General features: G+C 40.5%; 1 protein-coding gene across 4 annotated transcripts in view; it reads left to right on the forward strand.

Moving 5' to 3' along the window:
• The first annotated feature begins 7,686 nt into the window (after positions 1–7,686).
• CLSTN1 (calsyntenin 1) overlaps positions 7,687–17,338 on the forward strand; it is a 38,924-nt gene continuing 29,272 nt past the window's right edge. For 2 of the 4 annotated variants that reach the window (XM_084494923.1, XM_084494925.1), the window contains exons 1-2: positions 7,688–7,885; positions 17,038–17,160. In XM_084494923.1, the coding sequence (XP_084351049.1) occupies positions 7,816–7,885; positions 17,038–17,160 (193 nt within the window). In that variant the 5' untranslated portion in view covers positions 7,688–7,815. Of the gene's footprint in view, positions 7,886–17,037; positions 17,161–17,338 lie in introns of all 4 variants that reach the window. The other 2 variants (XM_084494924.1, XM_084494926.1) reach the window with 2 other exon arrangements.

Here is a 17,338-nt window from a genome sequence, read left to right on the forward strand (position 1 = left end):
GAACACAGCAGCCCTGTCCCCAGCTTCAAAACCTTACTTTTGTAAATACTTAAAGCTACGAGTTTTGTGCTGTCTGAATAGGGGCCAGTACAGTTGGGCCTTGAGATCAGTTTTGGGTGGTTTTATTTTTTGGTCTGTAGAGAAATAATGATGACAACTGTCTTTCAGACATCCCTGATATATAATTTTGGTCTACTAGTCAACCATTCAAAATAAAAAAAATACTCCAGATGGTGTTTTTGGGAAAGGCAGAGCAAGCTTTTTCAACACTGATATTTGCCTGCTGAGTTTTTATTTCTTTTCTTCCCCAAGGGACACAAAGGCAATGCAGTACAATAGGGAAAAATAAAATAAAAACAGTAATGGAAGCAGGCACAGTTAAAAGCAATTTGCAATCATAAACTTCAGGTTTCTTTATCGGTAACACTTGTCCCAGGTAGCAGTAAATAACGAATGCCCACTGCTGTCTCTGGGAAGGAGTGAGTGACATTCATTCTGGCGTGGGACACCTCTGTTTCCTGCACCCAGAAACATTTTGCAGCCAGACCCACCAGAGATCTGGACCCAAGGGATTTGGGGAGGAGGGAGGGTGCTAGACAATATACTGCAAAGTTTCTGCCCTATTGTGGGAAGACAATATTTTGTTTGTCCTTTTCCTCCTTCCCCAGACAACCACATACAGAAGGAAAAAGAAATCTTTCCACAGTGAGGCTTTTTTGCCCATAGCAGCATCTGTGACCTAGTGGAAATTCAGATGTGTTTTTATAGAAAACTAGACAGAAACAGTAACTTATTTTCAGAGGAACAATAATTTGTCCTAAGGGGAAGGAAGTATCTTTTACGTGTTTGTGCGGTACCTCTACACCTACTTAATTTAGTCAAAAAAAAAAACCTGCCCACGTTATTGTCTTACAGTAGTAAGTGTGCATTTTTTTTGTTGTTCCTTAATGTTTTTCAGGAATATCCTCCCTGATGAATGTTCATTTGTGGGTGATCTGTGGAATTGTAAACCATATTGGTTGAGCCTTTGTTGTTTCTCTTTTTTTTTTTTTTTTTTTTTTTTTTTCTCAAAATGTCATCGGGTTTAGTGAATGTAAGTTGGAGATGAAAGGTCTTGCTAACAGTGAGCCTTTGAACAGCAATAACGTTGCTGGAAGAGCTGTGTGTGGAAGAGCTGGTCCTGTCCTTGTGGCCCTGCTGCTTCAGTTGCTGGTTACGATGCTGCACACATAACTGGAGGCTTATAATTTGGTTTCCCTGTAGAAGCCTCTGAGATGGGCTACAGCCCAACAGGAGAGCATCTGCTTTTCATTTTGGCGAAGAATACTGCTGGACCTTCTCTCTATAAGCTCGCTTAAAAACCTATAGCTTGGTTTTATTAATATGTAGTAATTTGGCTTCTTTTACCTACAGAAAATTACTTATCTTAATAAAGTGGAAGAATATTGTCTAACGAAAGAGGAAAATAAAGAGTATAATTGTGTTAATTACCAGAATACCAGACATGTAATTAATATGCCAGAGGAACAAAGAGCAAATGTACTAATAGCACATAATTGGACTTAAACTACACCCTTGGTAGAAGTCTCTGCAATGGAACTCTTGTGTTTGTGCTCCTTTTCAAATTAGCAGTAAGGAATAAATTAACATCCATTTTCTTGCTCGTATAAAGGCAGAATCATATTGTGGGGCAGAGTAATGAATTCAGAGAATGCCTTTACATTCCCATATGGCTCTTGGGGAGGGGAGTACTCACGCACATAGTCTCCTCCTCTTCCTCGCAGGAAAGCAAGCAGAGAGGAGGAAAATGTCATTGTATGACCAGATGTTCAATGAGTACCACGATCCTAAAGAATACAGAAAATCTGCAAACTGAATAATTTAAGCATCATCACCGGTATATGGTGCAAATACTGGAGTCTTTTCACAAATGTTAGCTTATCCATCCATACTTTTATATACGATATATATATATAACTATATATATATAGTTATATATATATGACTCCACTATGTTGTCAGATAAGAAACAGGTAGGGAAAGAATTAGTTCCTGACCCAGGAGGGCAATTTGTGAAAGAACTAGAAAGGCAACGCAAGATTCTTAACTTTTTTTTTTTTTTTTTTTCCCCAGCCTAAATCATTCAGTTTTCTGTGTAAGTGAGGAAGTTAAAGCAGTTGTTAATGTGGATATAGCCCACTGTGGTGATCTTCAAGGCAGGTTAGCACAGTAAAACAGCATAGAACCACAAAAGTCCTTGTTTTTTATGGGCATGTATTCTAGAAAGGCTCATCTAGCACCTGACTTTATTTTTTTTGTATTTTATTGAGTTAGAGGATGATTAGTAAATTTATTTCTGCTGCCTGTTTCACTTGCTGTCTCCCTCTTTGTCTTTAGCAGTGCCTTACTAAGCTTTATAAATAATTTATTTTATGCTATTTAGAGGCCATGGTGATTTCAGGGATTTAGAAGGTCCCTGTACCCCTTGAAATAAAGAAATCAGTCTTTTAAGAAATAGATCCAGTTTCATTCAGACTTCATTCTTATTTATCTGTCACAACTTAAAATAGCTACTGTGGTACTAGATGCAAAGGCCCATGTTTAAAAAGCATAAATTTTCTTGAGGGCCTTCAGTCAAGTATGGCTTTTTATCTAAGCACTTGAAAGCCTGTCTGTCTGCGTGCGGTTCAAGGTATTTCAAGGTGTTACGGTATTTCTTAACATTACCTGCACTCTTTGTGCTCTGCTTTCCGAAATATGCAAATGAAGAGCCTAGAAATTGTCTTATTCTATTGTAATGCACCTGTCATCACAATACCTGCACACCTGCCTTTCTACTTCACAGAAGTATTGTGAGAGTGCATTAATTAACGCTTGTAAAATGCTTGGAGATCCTAGGATGGTAGGTGCTAATGAGTTGTAAAATATTATAATCATGTTGCAGAATATTCAGTCCCTCTCTTAGTAAGGAAAGACTTGCATCTTTCCTTCATTGCTTTCATGTTTTTAGATGCCTATTTTGCAATAGTAAGTCTAAATGGGAAAAAAGGGATAAACAAGGTGGAAAGATTGCTAATGCTAATGGTTTTCTTGTGAGGAAGCTAGTGGTTTTTATGTACTTCTTTGCTCATTGAATTTTCTTTTTGTCTCTCTGATAAACCCATACTTCAATGGCTTGTTGAGAATTCTCTGAATGTTCAGAAATGTCAGGGGAGAAGATTTGCTTCTTCAGATTGCCAGGGCCTTCATTTGCATCCCCTAAATCAATTCTCACACATGATCAAAGCAGTTCTAGAAATGTTCAAGCGTGGGGAAAACCAGTCCCCTAATTCTTTACTCTGTAATATATACAGTCAGGTTCCAAAGTGTTAAAGAAAAAAGACAAAATCATCACTAAATCTAAAAGCACATGAATTTAACGCCTTCGTATGGTCAGAGGATTGCAACTCTGTATATTTGGGACAGCAAGGCTAGAAAAGATGCAGTAGGTCATCTGTGTGTTTTCTCCTCAAGCTAGTAGGGGCATTGCTGTAGCATTCTGTTGTGGAATGACCCAAAATATGCCACTTCTGCCTCTTGCCTTATGAGAAGCACTCTGGTTTCATACATCTTCATTGTGAAGAATGAATTTTTGATATTCACCTTGAATTGTTGTTGTTGTTAATATCATCCTAGCTCATTCTTCCTGACTCAGTCTGGTAAAGCCATATCAGAATCACAAAATACTAGAATTTAAATGAGCAAAATACCTTGGGATTCTCCCATTGTTTTCTCCGGTGGGAATGGGGGGGGAGCTAGAGTGGAGCTGTAATGCAGATTTTCAGAAACTGGTCAGCTGTTGCCTTCATGTAATATTTTTGCTTGGCTACGCATGCAACTCTATCATGAGCCTAATTACATTACAGCATAGTCTCTATAGCAATTAGTCCCTTTTCAGAACTGGTTTCAGGGCAGCTGTGATAAAGCAAATGCTCAGTAGAGGAGATAAAGCTAGGTTCTGAGTTCTAACTTCCCATTAAAAGCAGTCATAATCTGGAAGCAAACTAGCATGCGTACATGAATTGAAGTATTGAGACAAAAATCAATCCACAGCTAGTTATAGCTTCTTTATTTAAAGTCTGGACCGTTTTTTGTCAACGTAGTTCTAGACTGTTTGAAGTTTGGACCCTTTCCTCACAGCTTCCCTTTGGAACAAGGGTCCAGGTCTAATACCTAAAAATACTGGTGCACATTCTGAGTGTATTCAAAACTGATTACAAGCCTGAGCTGTAACAATCAGATCCAAATGTTGGCTTCACTGAGTATGCCTCACTTCTCTAGATATGATATGCACCAGCTTCCTTTAAGTAGCAGGCAGACGTAGGCATTCATTTTTACCTATCACCTTATCTTTTCATTTCTGGCTGCTCAGCTTCATTCTGACAAGTGCAATAAATATGTGTCCTCCTGGGTCCTTGCAAGCTGGGCATTAGTCACACTGTGCATTTCAAGGACATCAGTCCAATAGTTTTTCAGCTGTAACAGAAAACATGTTCTGCCAGGAGCCATTTGTTCCAGTTTTGTTGCTTACTAATAAAATCAAAATCAATGTGTTTTTTTTTTTTTTGAGCTTGAGAAGCAGGTCGGAGAGTAGGAGGGAGATAGGTGGTAAAAATGAAGGTGCTGAAGTTAGTTCTGTGCATTTCTCTGAAATAATGGCATGTGGCATTTCAGAGAAAGTGAGAATCTCTGTCAACTTGTGAAACGCAGTTACCTCTGACAAGTAGTGTAGCTATTGTTTAACAGCAAATAGGATGGTGCATGGTGGGCTTCAAGGGCAATTTAATTCAAATTTTATTTTGTAAAATAAAAGGTAGGTATTTGAGAGGTTGTTGTGTTTGCCATACTTATGGAGTAAGTGCCAATGGAACATTAGTGGTGACATGGATCAGTTTTAATTTGTTGTCTCTGCCACAGATGGAGTACCCATACTATCCATGTCCTCAACCACTGAATTGCCAGTTCAGACCAGTTAGTCATCTAACTAAACAAAATTATCTAACTGAGCTTAAAATACAGGCTAAAGAATTATTGGCTTTACTGAATCAGTGCCTTAGTCACAACTGACTCGGAGGAGTTTTGCTCAGAGGGAGATGCAATCAATGCCTTCTCCTGCCTTGGAATTTTCCCAGTTTCATCACGACTGATTTCGCTGATTATTTTCTCTGAGCTGATAGTGTCATTGTGCGATAAATAAAGTGTTCCTGGACACAGCATTTATTCCCTTAAAAATGTCTCCTCTTTCTAGTTCTGCAGAATCAGAATCATCTAAATGAGTCCAGATGGTAACACTGAAGTCCCCTTCTTACTACGGTCAAATGTAGAGTGCCTTTCCCCACATTAATGCATTATACAGACAGAGTGGACTATGGAGCAAATTCAATTCTTTGAGATCTATCTTCTCTGCCATACCTAATGAACCTAAGTTGTTCTACAATTTAAAGGTAAAAAATTATTTTGCAGAAAGTATTAGTATATGTGATCGTATGTATTTGCCTGACAGCTGGCCACTGACTTACAAGCCCTCTTCAGATACTATCATATTGATATTCAGACTTGTTTATTCCTAATCTAAATCCAGTACTTGGGCAAAAGAGGTGTTATATTGTGCATTCACCAGCGGGCAAACATTTTAACTGATGACCTCTTGCCTCACAAATCTTTACTCATAGGGGTGTTTTTTTCCTCAAGCATTAAGTCGATAAGGCTAGTCTGAGAGTCATACTGAGCCTTCTACTCTTCATACAAAAGAAAAATACATGATGTAGCATACCATCAGCTGAAGCTGCGTTGGCAGAATGTAAAGACTCAGCTATCTGGCAACAGATGGGCTACAGGCTTCTTCTGACACGATCTGCCATCCAGCATATGTTAGGCTGAGAAATCAAGGGGTTTTAGACTGAGGCTTTACCTTTAAAAAAAGAAAATGTCTTAGCTTTTGAGAAAGAAGATAGCCTACATCATACAGTCAATGAAATAAATGTGGACTAACCTGGTTGCTTGGTGAAGGCACAGGATGGTAATTGGGGCACTGTTCGGTGTAGTGTACCACGCTATTTATCTTGAAATTCCTTTTCTGCTCGACATGCGTTCATATTAGCAAATGTGTTTAAGGTACAGCAAGTCAAGATGGCTGGATTTTAAGGATGGAAAAACCCTCGATGGGGGCAGAACAGCTTGCCTTTTGTTTATCTGCGTGAACTGTCTTGCCCATTTTACATCTTACTGCAGACCAAATCCTGTCAACTTGCTGAGACCTTGGGGATGGATCAAGGACCATGAATAAGTGGGCTTCTCACTGTTGGATGGCTGGACCCCCAACCCAAATTTGGGGTAAACAGGTAGTGAGCAGAGAATGCTAACTAACAGCACCAGGCTTGGCTTTGGGGGGTGGGAAGGGGAGGGTCTAGAACAGATCAGACTTGGTATTTAAGTCACATATGTTTTAAAATAAATACCACATCTCTAGGATCTTGAACATTCTGGATTTTATTTTTACTTCACTGTGGGAGTGGAATGGCTAATAGGTACAAAACATGAGTAGTCATATCTAATTATAAAATAAGTTGGTTGCATTTTAGCTGTCAAAACTCTAATCGTGGTAAGGCATTTCTTCTTCTTTTGAAGCATTTTCAAATTGAAATTTTTGACTAGAAAGCAAATAACTTTTCTGTTACAGGAGAGATTGTGTAATTTAATTGTTCTATGAAATGTCTTGATTTAGATAGAACTTGTAAATGTTTTCAGCTAGAATTAACAGACCTCTGCACTGTTAAAACTCAGTAAAACTATGGCAAAAAAAATGTTTCTCAGTCTGCAGAGGGTTCACCCAAACTGCGAGCGCTGCCCTCGCTCCATTTGCGCAGGGCTCGTGCTACGTCACGGGCCCGTCATTCCCTGCAGCGTGTGTGCAGTGGGGATGAGCACCAAGGAAAACCTCGCAACGTCAGTCCCCAGCTCTAAAAATGAGCACTTGGAGAGGCGTGCAGTGGTGCACTGAGGTGTGTGTGTGGTTGAAAGAGACAGATCTCTGCAGGACTGCAGTTTTACGGCCAAGAAACCAGAGCAAGGTGTGTGCGTGTTGCACCAGGTGCTGGTTTGCTCCCTGCCTCCAGGTGTGGAGGGGTTGTGCATCCTGCCTGAAGCAGCACCGGTCACTTAGCAGAAGGAAAAATAAACAGCTTTTTCCTGATTTTTTTGGTAAAAAGATCTGTAAAAGAATTTAAATGGCTCTGTGAGGGTTTTAACTCTTCCTGGAGTGTTGGGGTTTATAATCAGCGCTCAACTCCGCTGTGCAGCTTCAGCGGGGCATCAGCCCCTTTCCCTTAGGTAAAGTTCAGCTGTACAAATACCCCCCCAAACCAAAAATAAACCAATGAACCCCCCCCAAAAAAAACGCTCCCCCGGGGCAGGGCCGAGCTCCTTTCCGCCCCCCGGCCGCCCCTCACATGGGCTCTCCCGTATCCCCTCCCCGGCTCCGTTGGTTCGCTCCCTCCCCCGCTTGGTAACGGGCTCGAGGGGGGGGGGGGGGGGGGGCGGCCGCCATTTTAGGTGCCGCTCGCGGGGCGCCGCGGCAGCGAGGCGGGGGAGGGAGGGAGGGAGGGGAGGAGAGAGCCGGCGAGCGGAGCGGGGCAGCGCAGCGCTTCTCCTCCCTCCCCTTCCTCCTCCTCCTCCTCCTCCTCGGGGCCGAGCCCTCCGCACAGCGGAGCCCGGACCAGCGGGGGCGCCACAGCCGCCCCGCCAGCCGGGGGTGCCCCAGCACCGCTCGGCGCTGCCATGCCGGCCCCCGCCCGCTGCCTGCTGCTGCTGGCCGCGCTGCTCTGCGGAGGAGCCGGGGCTGCTCGAGGTAAAAAAAAAAAAAAAAAAAAAAAAACAGAGCCTGGGGGGAAGGAAGGAAGGAAGGGGCACGGTGTCCTTGATCCCCTCGGTGTTGCGGGAGGGGATGCTGAGGGGGGGGGCTCGTTTTGCACCTGCGGCGGTGTGCATGGGGGTGTCGGGGGGAGCATCGCCCTCCGCGCTCACCTTCACGGTTCCCTCAGCGCTTTTTTCCCCCCTCGAAGGTCAGCCGGGGGCCGTTATGTAACCGTAACGGCCGCCCCCGGCCTCGTGGGGGTCACTTGTTGCCTGGGGGGAGGTTTTGGAGCTGTGAAAATGCGGCGGGGCCGCCGGCCTGTCCTGTCCCGGCGGGGTGTGCCAGAGCCCCCTCAGGGTTTGGGCTCCTCGGGGAGAGCCCCGGTGGCCGAGCGAGTGGGAAAAGGGGGAATAAAACACCTCAGGGAGCCCCCCCCCCGGGGAGCCTCACCTTCAGGGTTACATAAAGAAGGTTTGTTTGGTGGCTGGTGATAACCGTGTCGCTGCGCTGAGCCCTCGGCGGTACGGCGTTGGGAAAACGCTGGCCTTGTGGCTATTGATTGATCTCGGGGAGTAAAAGCATACGCATTGCAGGTCTCCCGAGCAGATTTCAGTGAGAGGCTTGCAAATGCTGCCTACCTGAAGGTTATCCCTGGCATCCAGAGTGCCATTTCTGCAAGATTCAGCTGATCATCTGACGAGGTTTGGGATCCGGCATGTAATTCGAATGCAGATTAGAACTGGGGCTTTAAAATGGCTTGCGGATAGATTGAAGGGAAGTTCCTGATCTTAAAAACAACTCATTAAGGATGCATCTTGCTGCAATTTCCCTACAGAGGATCAAGAAACTGCTCCTGTAATAAAGGGCTCTGCCAGGTGTTTAAATGTGACCATAATTTACCTGTACGAGATCTCTTGAGTGCAATCTATTCACTGCTGTTCTTGGAAACAAATTTTTTTACTGCACCAGCACAGAAACACAACCTCATTGAATTGATGGGCTTTTCTCCATTAGAAAGAATGAATAAAATGAAGAGCAAAAAACATTTTCAAAGAAAGCTAACGCACGTACCTGGAAACGGGTGGCAAGTTTATATGGCATTTTACTGGGCAGCTCTGTAAGTCAGTTCTCGTGCACTTTGTTACAGGCTGTGCTTGTTTTCAGTCTGACATGCAGAGCTGCTGACTGCAAGTCCTGTTTTGTTAAACTTCATTGCACATAGTTAAACTTCATCACGCATACCTGAGTTAACATACGAGCCTGGGTTTGGCTTGGTTCTCATGATATTTTGGCTGCTCTGGGTTGGCCTCTTAAGAATGTTATGTGAAGCTGTATCTAATGACAAATAAACTGTGGAGAATACAGGAATACCTGGACTAGGGCAGGCTGAAAGGGGTATTCACTTTCATTTCTGTGTTAGGAGAAACATTTTTTTGGAAGCATGTATGGTAAACTTCCAGTTTTGTGCTGTATTGTCAGTTCCATCTCTTTCAAGCACAGCTTCTCTTTTTTATTTAAAAATAAAAAAAATCTGTGACTTTAAACGTCCTTGGTACTAAGGTCATTGAGCTTTATTTTACACTGTGAAAACTGAATTGCACTTGGTTCAGAAATGTGCAGAAATGGAGTAGAAGGACTAGACCAGAGTGGTGAGTTTCACTCTCCAGTCCTGCATATTCCTGGGTTAGGACAACCAGTTTATTTTGTGATGAAGGAAGGAAACAGAAATTGCTTTTGGTGAATGTGTTCTTGCATAAAAGTTAGGTGTGAGCCTACCATCTCCTCTGTAGTTAATTTAAGGGGTACAAATGGTGGTATTAGGTTTTGAAGAAGCATATTCCTGTCCAGTTCATGCAAAATGCTTAATTTAACTGAATTTATCTTATAATTAGTCAGGTTGACCCAAATATTTCCGAACTTGTTTGACTAATATTGCAATGGGAAAGCAGTAGTTAGGAATGCATTGAAATATTTATTTTTATCAAAGTGAATTAATTGGGTATTTATCAACAGAGCTAAGTGGGAGGTGGAACGGAGTGACTTGCCAGAGGAGAAGGCAGTGCCTCTAATGGCTCCTTTTTCCATAGTTACTGACCAGGTCAAGCATTATAGCCCTGTGTTGCCTTGGACCCTATCTGATTTACTGTCATTTAGGTAGAGAGAGCATTGATCAAAAAAAAAAAAAAAAGTACTCTGATTTGTGATTATTTCAGGAAGTTATCTGGTAATATAAATGTCTTAAATCCAAACCACAAACCACTTTGTCACTACAACTGTTTTACTGCAGATATTTCTTTGACATAGGAACAGCCTTTATAGTACATGGCTGGTGGTTAGGTTTCTTTCTCTTTTTTAGTGGGAGAGAAGTTTTAAGACTACCTTTAAGCATTATGAAGAGACAGTTTGGTGGTGGTTGTTTTTTTCCCCTAAGGATTTATGAAAGTAAGAGACCACTGAGAGGAGGCAAAAGTAACCAATGCTAGAAATTTCTGTGATGCATAATGCTTAGGAAAGCACAATTTAGAGTCATCTGCTCAGATCAAATAACTAGCAGATTTTTTTCATCTGTTTTTCTATTCATATTATGTATAAACTAACACTGCTGTGGAAATCGAAATGGAGGAGTGGTGGTCTGAGCTAGCATTCTTTGCTGTGTGGTTAGGATGCTGTCATTGCCAGTTGCCATTTCCCAGATTATTAGACTGCAGGTTGTACTGTCTGTGCCAAGTTAGCAGGAAAATTTATCAATAGAAACTTTCTAGACTCTTGTATCTTTGGTTTGAGAAATTAATGTTTTTATAGACTTGAAATCAGAAGTTTCAAATCACTGGAAAGATTTTTTCTGAGGTCAGAAGCTAGGCTCCAGGACTTCCATTTCTCGTGGAAGATGGAAGGCTTGAAGTTAAACCCAGGTCAGGCCTCAGGACAAAATAACATGAACATCTTGTCCCAAACAGATTAAGTTAGTCTGGTATTCTGGGTAAAACAGCATTTTCTGCTGTGGAAATGTAAATACTTGATAGCTTGCTGGCTCATAGCTATGAAACTGTTTTAGAGAGTGGAAAAAAAATTACGTAGTCATTGACTTTTTCTGAACAAAAGCCCTTTCATCATTTTTCTGAGCCTTATCTCTCATTCTGTTTCGTTGTGTTTAGAGCATTCTCTATGAAATTTTGTTTATGATATTAAGGGGCATCCATCTTGTTGCATTATCGTTATCGTCAGAGACAGAAGTGATGCTTCAAAACATGGGAGAGTTCAGTAAGTCAGAAGCCTTGGTCTTAAATCTTGTTTTGCACTCTAATTTATTTGATTCATGCTGGTTGACTCCCATTGGCTTCACTAGGAACTAAACCTCCTTAGGAGCCTTAAGAAAGGATTATTAGAAAACCTCAGTGCCTTGGAAGAACTGTCTTTCTGGCCTTTGTTTATGGCATTAGGTCTCATCTCACTTGCTTTGTACTCAGATTGAAAACAAGTTGCTGCTACTACTCCCAGTTGGTTTCCCTGTTTTTAAAAGGAGTCAACAAGTACAGCCAGAAGCGCTGGCTATACTGAGATGATATTTGCTCTATTTGTAAATTAGATTCCCTTTCAAGGAGTCAAGTTTATAAATATGACAACAGTTAGAAAGTGATTTCAGCTTCTTCACTATAACTAGCAACATTTAAGAGAACATGTATTAAATTTATGTTTACAGTTAAAGGCTTATGTTTTCTATTTTGGTGTTTGCATTTAGTTTAAAACATTTTGAATTTCATTTAAAAAATGAAGGCTTTTTTTTTTTTGCCTCAATCCTATTTAGGCTATTTTGTGCTGGGATATTTTTTATTTTGCTGTTTTCCTTGCGAGGCTTTTATCCCAATTGGAATTTGGTCACTATATCTTCATTTTAAGATATTTGGTGCTCTGAATATTTCTTATGCTGTAGCTGTGGGTAATAAAAACAAATAAGCAACTCGTTTCTCATCTGTCATTTACATGTTCTATCGTTTCAGGCTTTTAGCAAAATCTCCATGTGTCTTTGCCCAAATAAAATTGGATTTAAGCAACTGGTTCCATGTAGAACAGGAAACCCACTGCAAGTGGTGATAAACCAGAGAATTTTCCCTAGGCAGAATATATTTTAATAAACCTGTTGAATTCTTACAGCCGTTAGTCTGAATGTAGTGTTTGGAGAATTAGTGCTAATTGTCCAAGCTTAAGCTATAAGCACTGATAGCTTAATTTACAAACATTACCTTGTGCTCCTGATATATGACAGTTGAGCTCCGAGAGCATAAATTACAAGGGCTCCTTAACTGTGGTAGAGAATCTGAGATAGCAATCTGGAACTGTGGAATGAATTTCAACCACCTGCATTTCCTGCATCTAAGCACCATAGAGGTTAATGTTGGTGTATGCCCTTGCCCTTTACCCAGTCCCTCTCCTACTACAGATTTATCCCTCTATATTTTGTTACAGCCTATAGTTCCTATGTCCCAGTAATAGAAATTGTAGTTCATCTTTAAAACCAGTGCTATAGATTATAAAAATTCCATAATATCAAGAAATTCAGCGTTTTAGCAGAACTTATGTTCAGTTTTATCTCATTGTTTGTAGCCAGTTACAAGATGACAATTTTTGGTAAAATCCTAGGTATGAAACCTACTTAAATAAACAAAGAAAATTGATCTTTTCATTATCACTGATGTATTTCAAGTTGTTTATATGCAAGGTTAATCCTTACCCTTTTCTAACAGAAAATAGAGGCACGGCTCTGAATTGTCGGCTGGTGAGTGTAGGGCAGGAAGAGAACACACATAATCACACCATGCTACACCCTTTCTTATTAAACTTTGCTTTCAGGGTGGAGAAAGTATGTTTTACTGTGTACATGCTTTATTTCTTGGCTGAGCTGTATTTTTTTCTGGTTATCTACCACATAAACTTTTTCTCATACTGATGTTGCTTGAAATTTCATCAGATCAGTGCTAACTTATAAATATTCAAGCTTTAGTGTTTTTATTGTCTCACCGAAAAGCACGTGTGTATTCTCTTACACCGAGAGGAAGACTGTCACACAGAAGAGGTACACTAATCAAAATTTTGTCAGACCTTTAGGGCAGAAAAAGAAGGACAATTTACTTAGGTCACTGAGTGCAATTCGTTCACATTGTCAGAGAATACCTTCATGCATTTCTGGATTGTTCATGAAGTCTCAAAGGTGAATTTTAAAAGTAAATATTTTATCTACTGTCATTTAAGCATCTAGCTCTCAAAGTGCCTAATACCTCTTACTGAGTTCATTCAATCTGTTTTATCTGTTAATTCTTACAAATTTGTTTTGATATACATCATCTTGATCTAAAAATATGTCGCACGGCTGAACAACACCATGTCTTTGAAGTTGATATCCAGAAGAAAAAACTGTTGTCGGTGACAGCCCTTTCAGGTTGAGGTGTCTCTAAATCTGCAGTTACGTAGGTGCCAGATCCCATTTAAGTCAAATGAATTTCTGACCACTTGTAAGAAGATAACTGAAGTCCTCAGAAGGGACTGCGTTAAGTATATTTAACTTTAATGTGTTCACATCCAAATACCAGCACTGAGTTCAGTTGGATTAAAATTGTAGCTTTTTATTAAAGTCTCCTTACTAGCCCTGAACCCCAGTGTCCTGTCCAACACGTGCATTTACATTTATTAATTCTTTAAAGCAGCAGGAAAGGATTGCTGCTGGTTGATCTGATGGATTGCATTCTGCAGCATCAGCCCTTGCTCTTGGGGAAGCATCCTTTCTTTAGGATATATTCCCTTTCTGCAGAACAGTCGACAGTTGTTTGAGTTGGTATTAATAAAAGCTGTTCTGTTCAGTTTCATGGGAAACTGAGCATACCCACTTAGAGTGGATGGCATTTTAAAAACCTGTGTTCAAAGCACACATACTTCGTCTTTCCTCCCACAGCTTAGCAGCAATTATCTTTAGATAAACCAGGTTGAGTTGAACAGGTGGCTGTGCTCACCTCACAGATGCACGTTCGGTCATTGCCCAGTAGCAGTAAAGGCTCTAGCATGAGCTTTACAACTCCTTTTGCTACTAGGAAAAAGAGCTATGCCTAGCTGTTTATAAAAATTCTTGGCTGCTAAAAACTAAATGGAAGGACAGGTTGCTGAAGATTGCTAGGGAAGCTTCCTCCACTTGACTACATTAAATGCTAGTTGGGATTTACAGCAGATTCCAGTTGAGGCTCTCCCAGATAGTGTGAATATTGTATTTCAAGGAAACCAGTGTAGTTTATCCTAGTTAAATGGCAAGAGATTAACAGCTCAGGCCACTTTGTTAGTGTCAAGCTTGGAACAGGCTGACTGTTTCAGTTTGCAGTTAGCAGTGTGGCTTTGGAAAACTTTTTCTGCAGATTCCAGGTATTTTGTATCATTTACAGGGGAAAAAATGTGAAAGAAGAGGTTTCAGTCTAGCATTTAATAGTATTTAAGCCAGCTGATACTATCCACAGTTGGTTCGAGGGAAGCAGAAGTGTACTGCTCCTAAGCTTGGCCTTGTATTTCACATAACAGATTGAGAATTTCGTACAGTAGGTGGTTATGCTAGAGTCTGGAGATCACAAGTCCGGATAACGGGCCTTTCCCGGATACTCAGCAGTAAGTTTGGTTAGTGATTTAAAACCCAGTGATGTTTAGCCTTCATAAACACAAAGGGATTTCAGCTTTATGTTTTAAAATCCGGTGATGTTTTAGCCTTCCTAAACACAAAGGGTTTTAAGCTTTATGATTTTGTCTACGGCACAATAAAATGACATGACTTTGCTTTTAACTGGGCCTGTTGTTTGAAGGTTGACTAGACTTTGCAGATGCTTAGCATGCTCATCATAATTGTGTTCATATGTGGTTATGGTACTTTAAGCTTTTATAGAACTCCCTACCCTACTGTAATGGGATTTACCATAGCTTGCTAAATTAGGAGAGGTTTCTCAGTGCTTTAAAAAAAACAACCAACAACTACATTTAGAAGCATTAGAATGAAGAAGATTTTTTTTTTTTTTTCTTTTTTTTTTTCTGGCAGGGATCTGTTCTTGTATTTCATACTAGATCTTGTAAAGACTAAGCTGAGCAGATGAAAGGCCTCTGAAATCTTCAGTCAAGGTATAACTGCCGCAGGTACACCAACAAAAACACACAACTGCATCCTCCTTGTGCTTCTAACTGCTGTTGCTGTAGTAGTGAAGCGCTTATGGTTTAAACCAGATCCGAATTAGGAGACCTGTTTCAATTAGAGACACTTCTAACAGTTACTGGCGCCTTCCCTCAGGGGGAGGAATGATGTGTTGGTCCCTTTGAACGTGATGAAGTTTGTTTTAAAACACCAAGTTCCTTGGAGGGTGCTGCAGCCGTGTACTTCTCTGGGTAAATAGAACAATGTGGCTGACATTTAGCTGGCTATTCGGTATGCTGAATATTGAAAGCATGCCCATGTGAGTGTATTGAGGCAATAAAGATAGTGTTGCCATATTGAGTAAAACCACAGGGCGGTAATTAAACACTCTGCATTAAAATAGTTCATTGCAAATTCTCTCTTGCTGAATCATGATGTATGAAGAGGTTATATCCTGTCTATCAGTTTGTTGCTGCTAACCAGTAAAAGATGGCAGATGAAAGCATATTGGGAGAATGTTATGGCTTCCCATATGAGTTCTCCACATCTAGGTTTAATCACTGGTTTAAGTGTCATTTTATCACCTTTTTTTTCTTCTTTAATTTCCCAGGATAAGCATATGACAGACATCTTGAATGCATTTTAGCGTGTTGGAGAGGCAAGATTCAAAAGTCCAGGTTAGCCTTGTATCCCTGCCTCTTTTGACAGTCTGCTTGTATAATTCTGCAGCAGAGTGAAATAGCAGGACTTGTCTGCACAGGAGTGTGCTAGTTGTCACATTGGCTCTGTGAAACAGTTTTTGGGGCATCCGAGTGAATGTTTTCCAAAGGGTCTAAGTAGCTAGCTACATACAGCCTTCCAGAATTACATCTGAGCAATTAGTATTAATTCAATAAGCAAGAAGAGTACATGGTAGCCAGAGATGTTTTAGGAAATGATAGATATACCTTGTCCCAAACAATTTAGGTGGAACTGATGCATGATAGGATCTCAGCATGAAGAGAGCTTAGACCAAGGGAAAAAATGTTCAGCTGTCAAGAGAAAGTAGTTGTTACACCACATTTGCTGGTTCTATGGAATAAGAGCTGTATTTATCTTTAACAAGTATGCCATAAAGATAAATAACATCTAAGTCTTTCTCACATCGGATTGCCAAGTAGTAGATGGTAACCTAGTAGGTAACATATGATTTTGTCTTGCATCTTTCATGATGTTCTTGAAAAAACTATTTTTGCAAGCTGACAGTGAAAGATACTGAGATTCTTTGCAGCAGAGGAAGACCAGTCATCTTAAACTTGCTCAGGCCATCAATCAGTTTACAGAGTCCTTTATGCAGAGTCGAAGAATGCGTTCATGGGTGCTGCTTTAGTGGAGCTTCCCCGTCTCCTAAAGCAACTACTGCACAGGCAATATAAAAAGTAGTCTGTATTTTACTTAGGTTTCAAGGCATTCCATTAGATATCAGAAAAGGCCTATGTAAAAACTAGTTAAGTTTGATCTTTCTTCTATTTGTTCTCTTAATATTTATAAACACAAGAAAATAATCTGAAACTAGAGGAAGTGTTCACTGGTAATACCTGTACTCTGAAGGATAAACTACAAGCTGGAGAGAAGCAGAGCTTAAACAAACCCACGTGGTTCCTGTTGGTTCTATTTTGGTCTGGTGCTGAATGTGTATTTTCTAGTGTTGTGTTGGCACTGATGACAGCAGCTCCCCATCACTGTTAAAAGGTTTTTGAATTGCACTTCAGGGGCATCTTAAATCCCATCGTAGTTAAAAGAGACTAATTTAGATTTTCGGAGTTAGTTTTGGAAAGCCTACAGGGACACTGATTTTTTTCTTAGCCAGGATTTTGTCCCAGATTTTTGAATTTAGTCAAATGTTGATTCAGATTTAGAGGAAGAAAAAATGAAGTAGGTATTGCAATGCCTTTTTAAGAAGACCTTAGTTTCAAAATTCTTAATCTTGTATTTTTTTTATTTTTTTTTCTTTTAGTTAACAAGCACAAGCCATGGATTGAAACAACGTATCATGGTATAGTTACAGAAAATGACAACACAGTACTCTTGGACCCCCCCTTAATAGCTCTGGACAAGGATGCACCGCTGCGTTTTGCAGGTAAAGAATTCATCTGCCTTTTTTCTTTCTTTTTCTTTCTTTCTTTTTTTTTTTTTTTTTTTTAATAAGTGGAAATGCTTTCTTGATGGCAAATATTGTGTGTTACTGTGTCTTCCCTAACAGCAGCATAATGTTTTGTAGCATTTAGACCCTAGAAATGTTTCTCCATGGACCAGAG

This window comes from Aythya ferina (assembly GCF_964211825.1).
Source record: "Aythya ferina genome assembly, chromosome: 21".
In the NCBI taxonomy this organism is placed as follows: domain Eukaryota; kingdom Metazoa; phylum Chordata; class Aves; order Anseriformes; family Anatidae; genus Aythya; species Aythya ferina.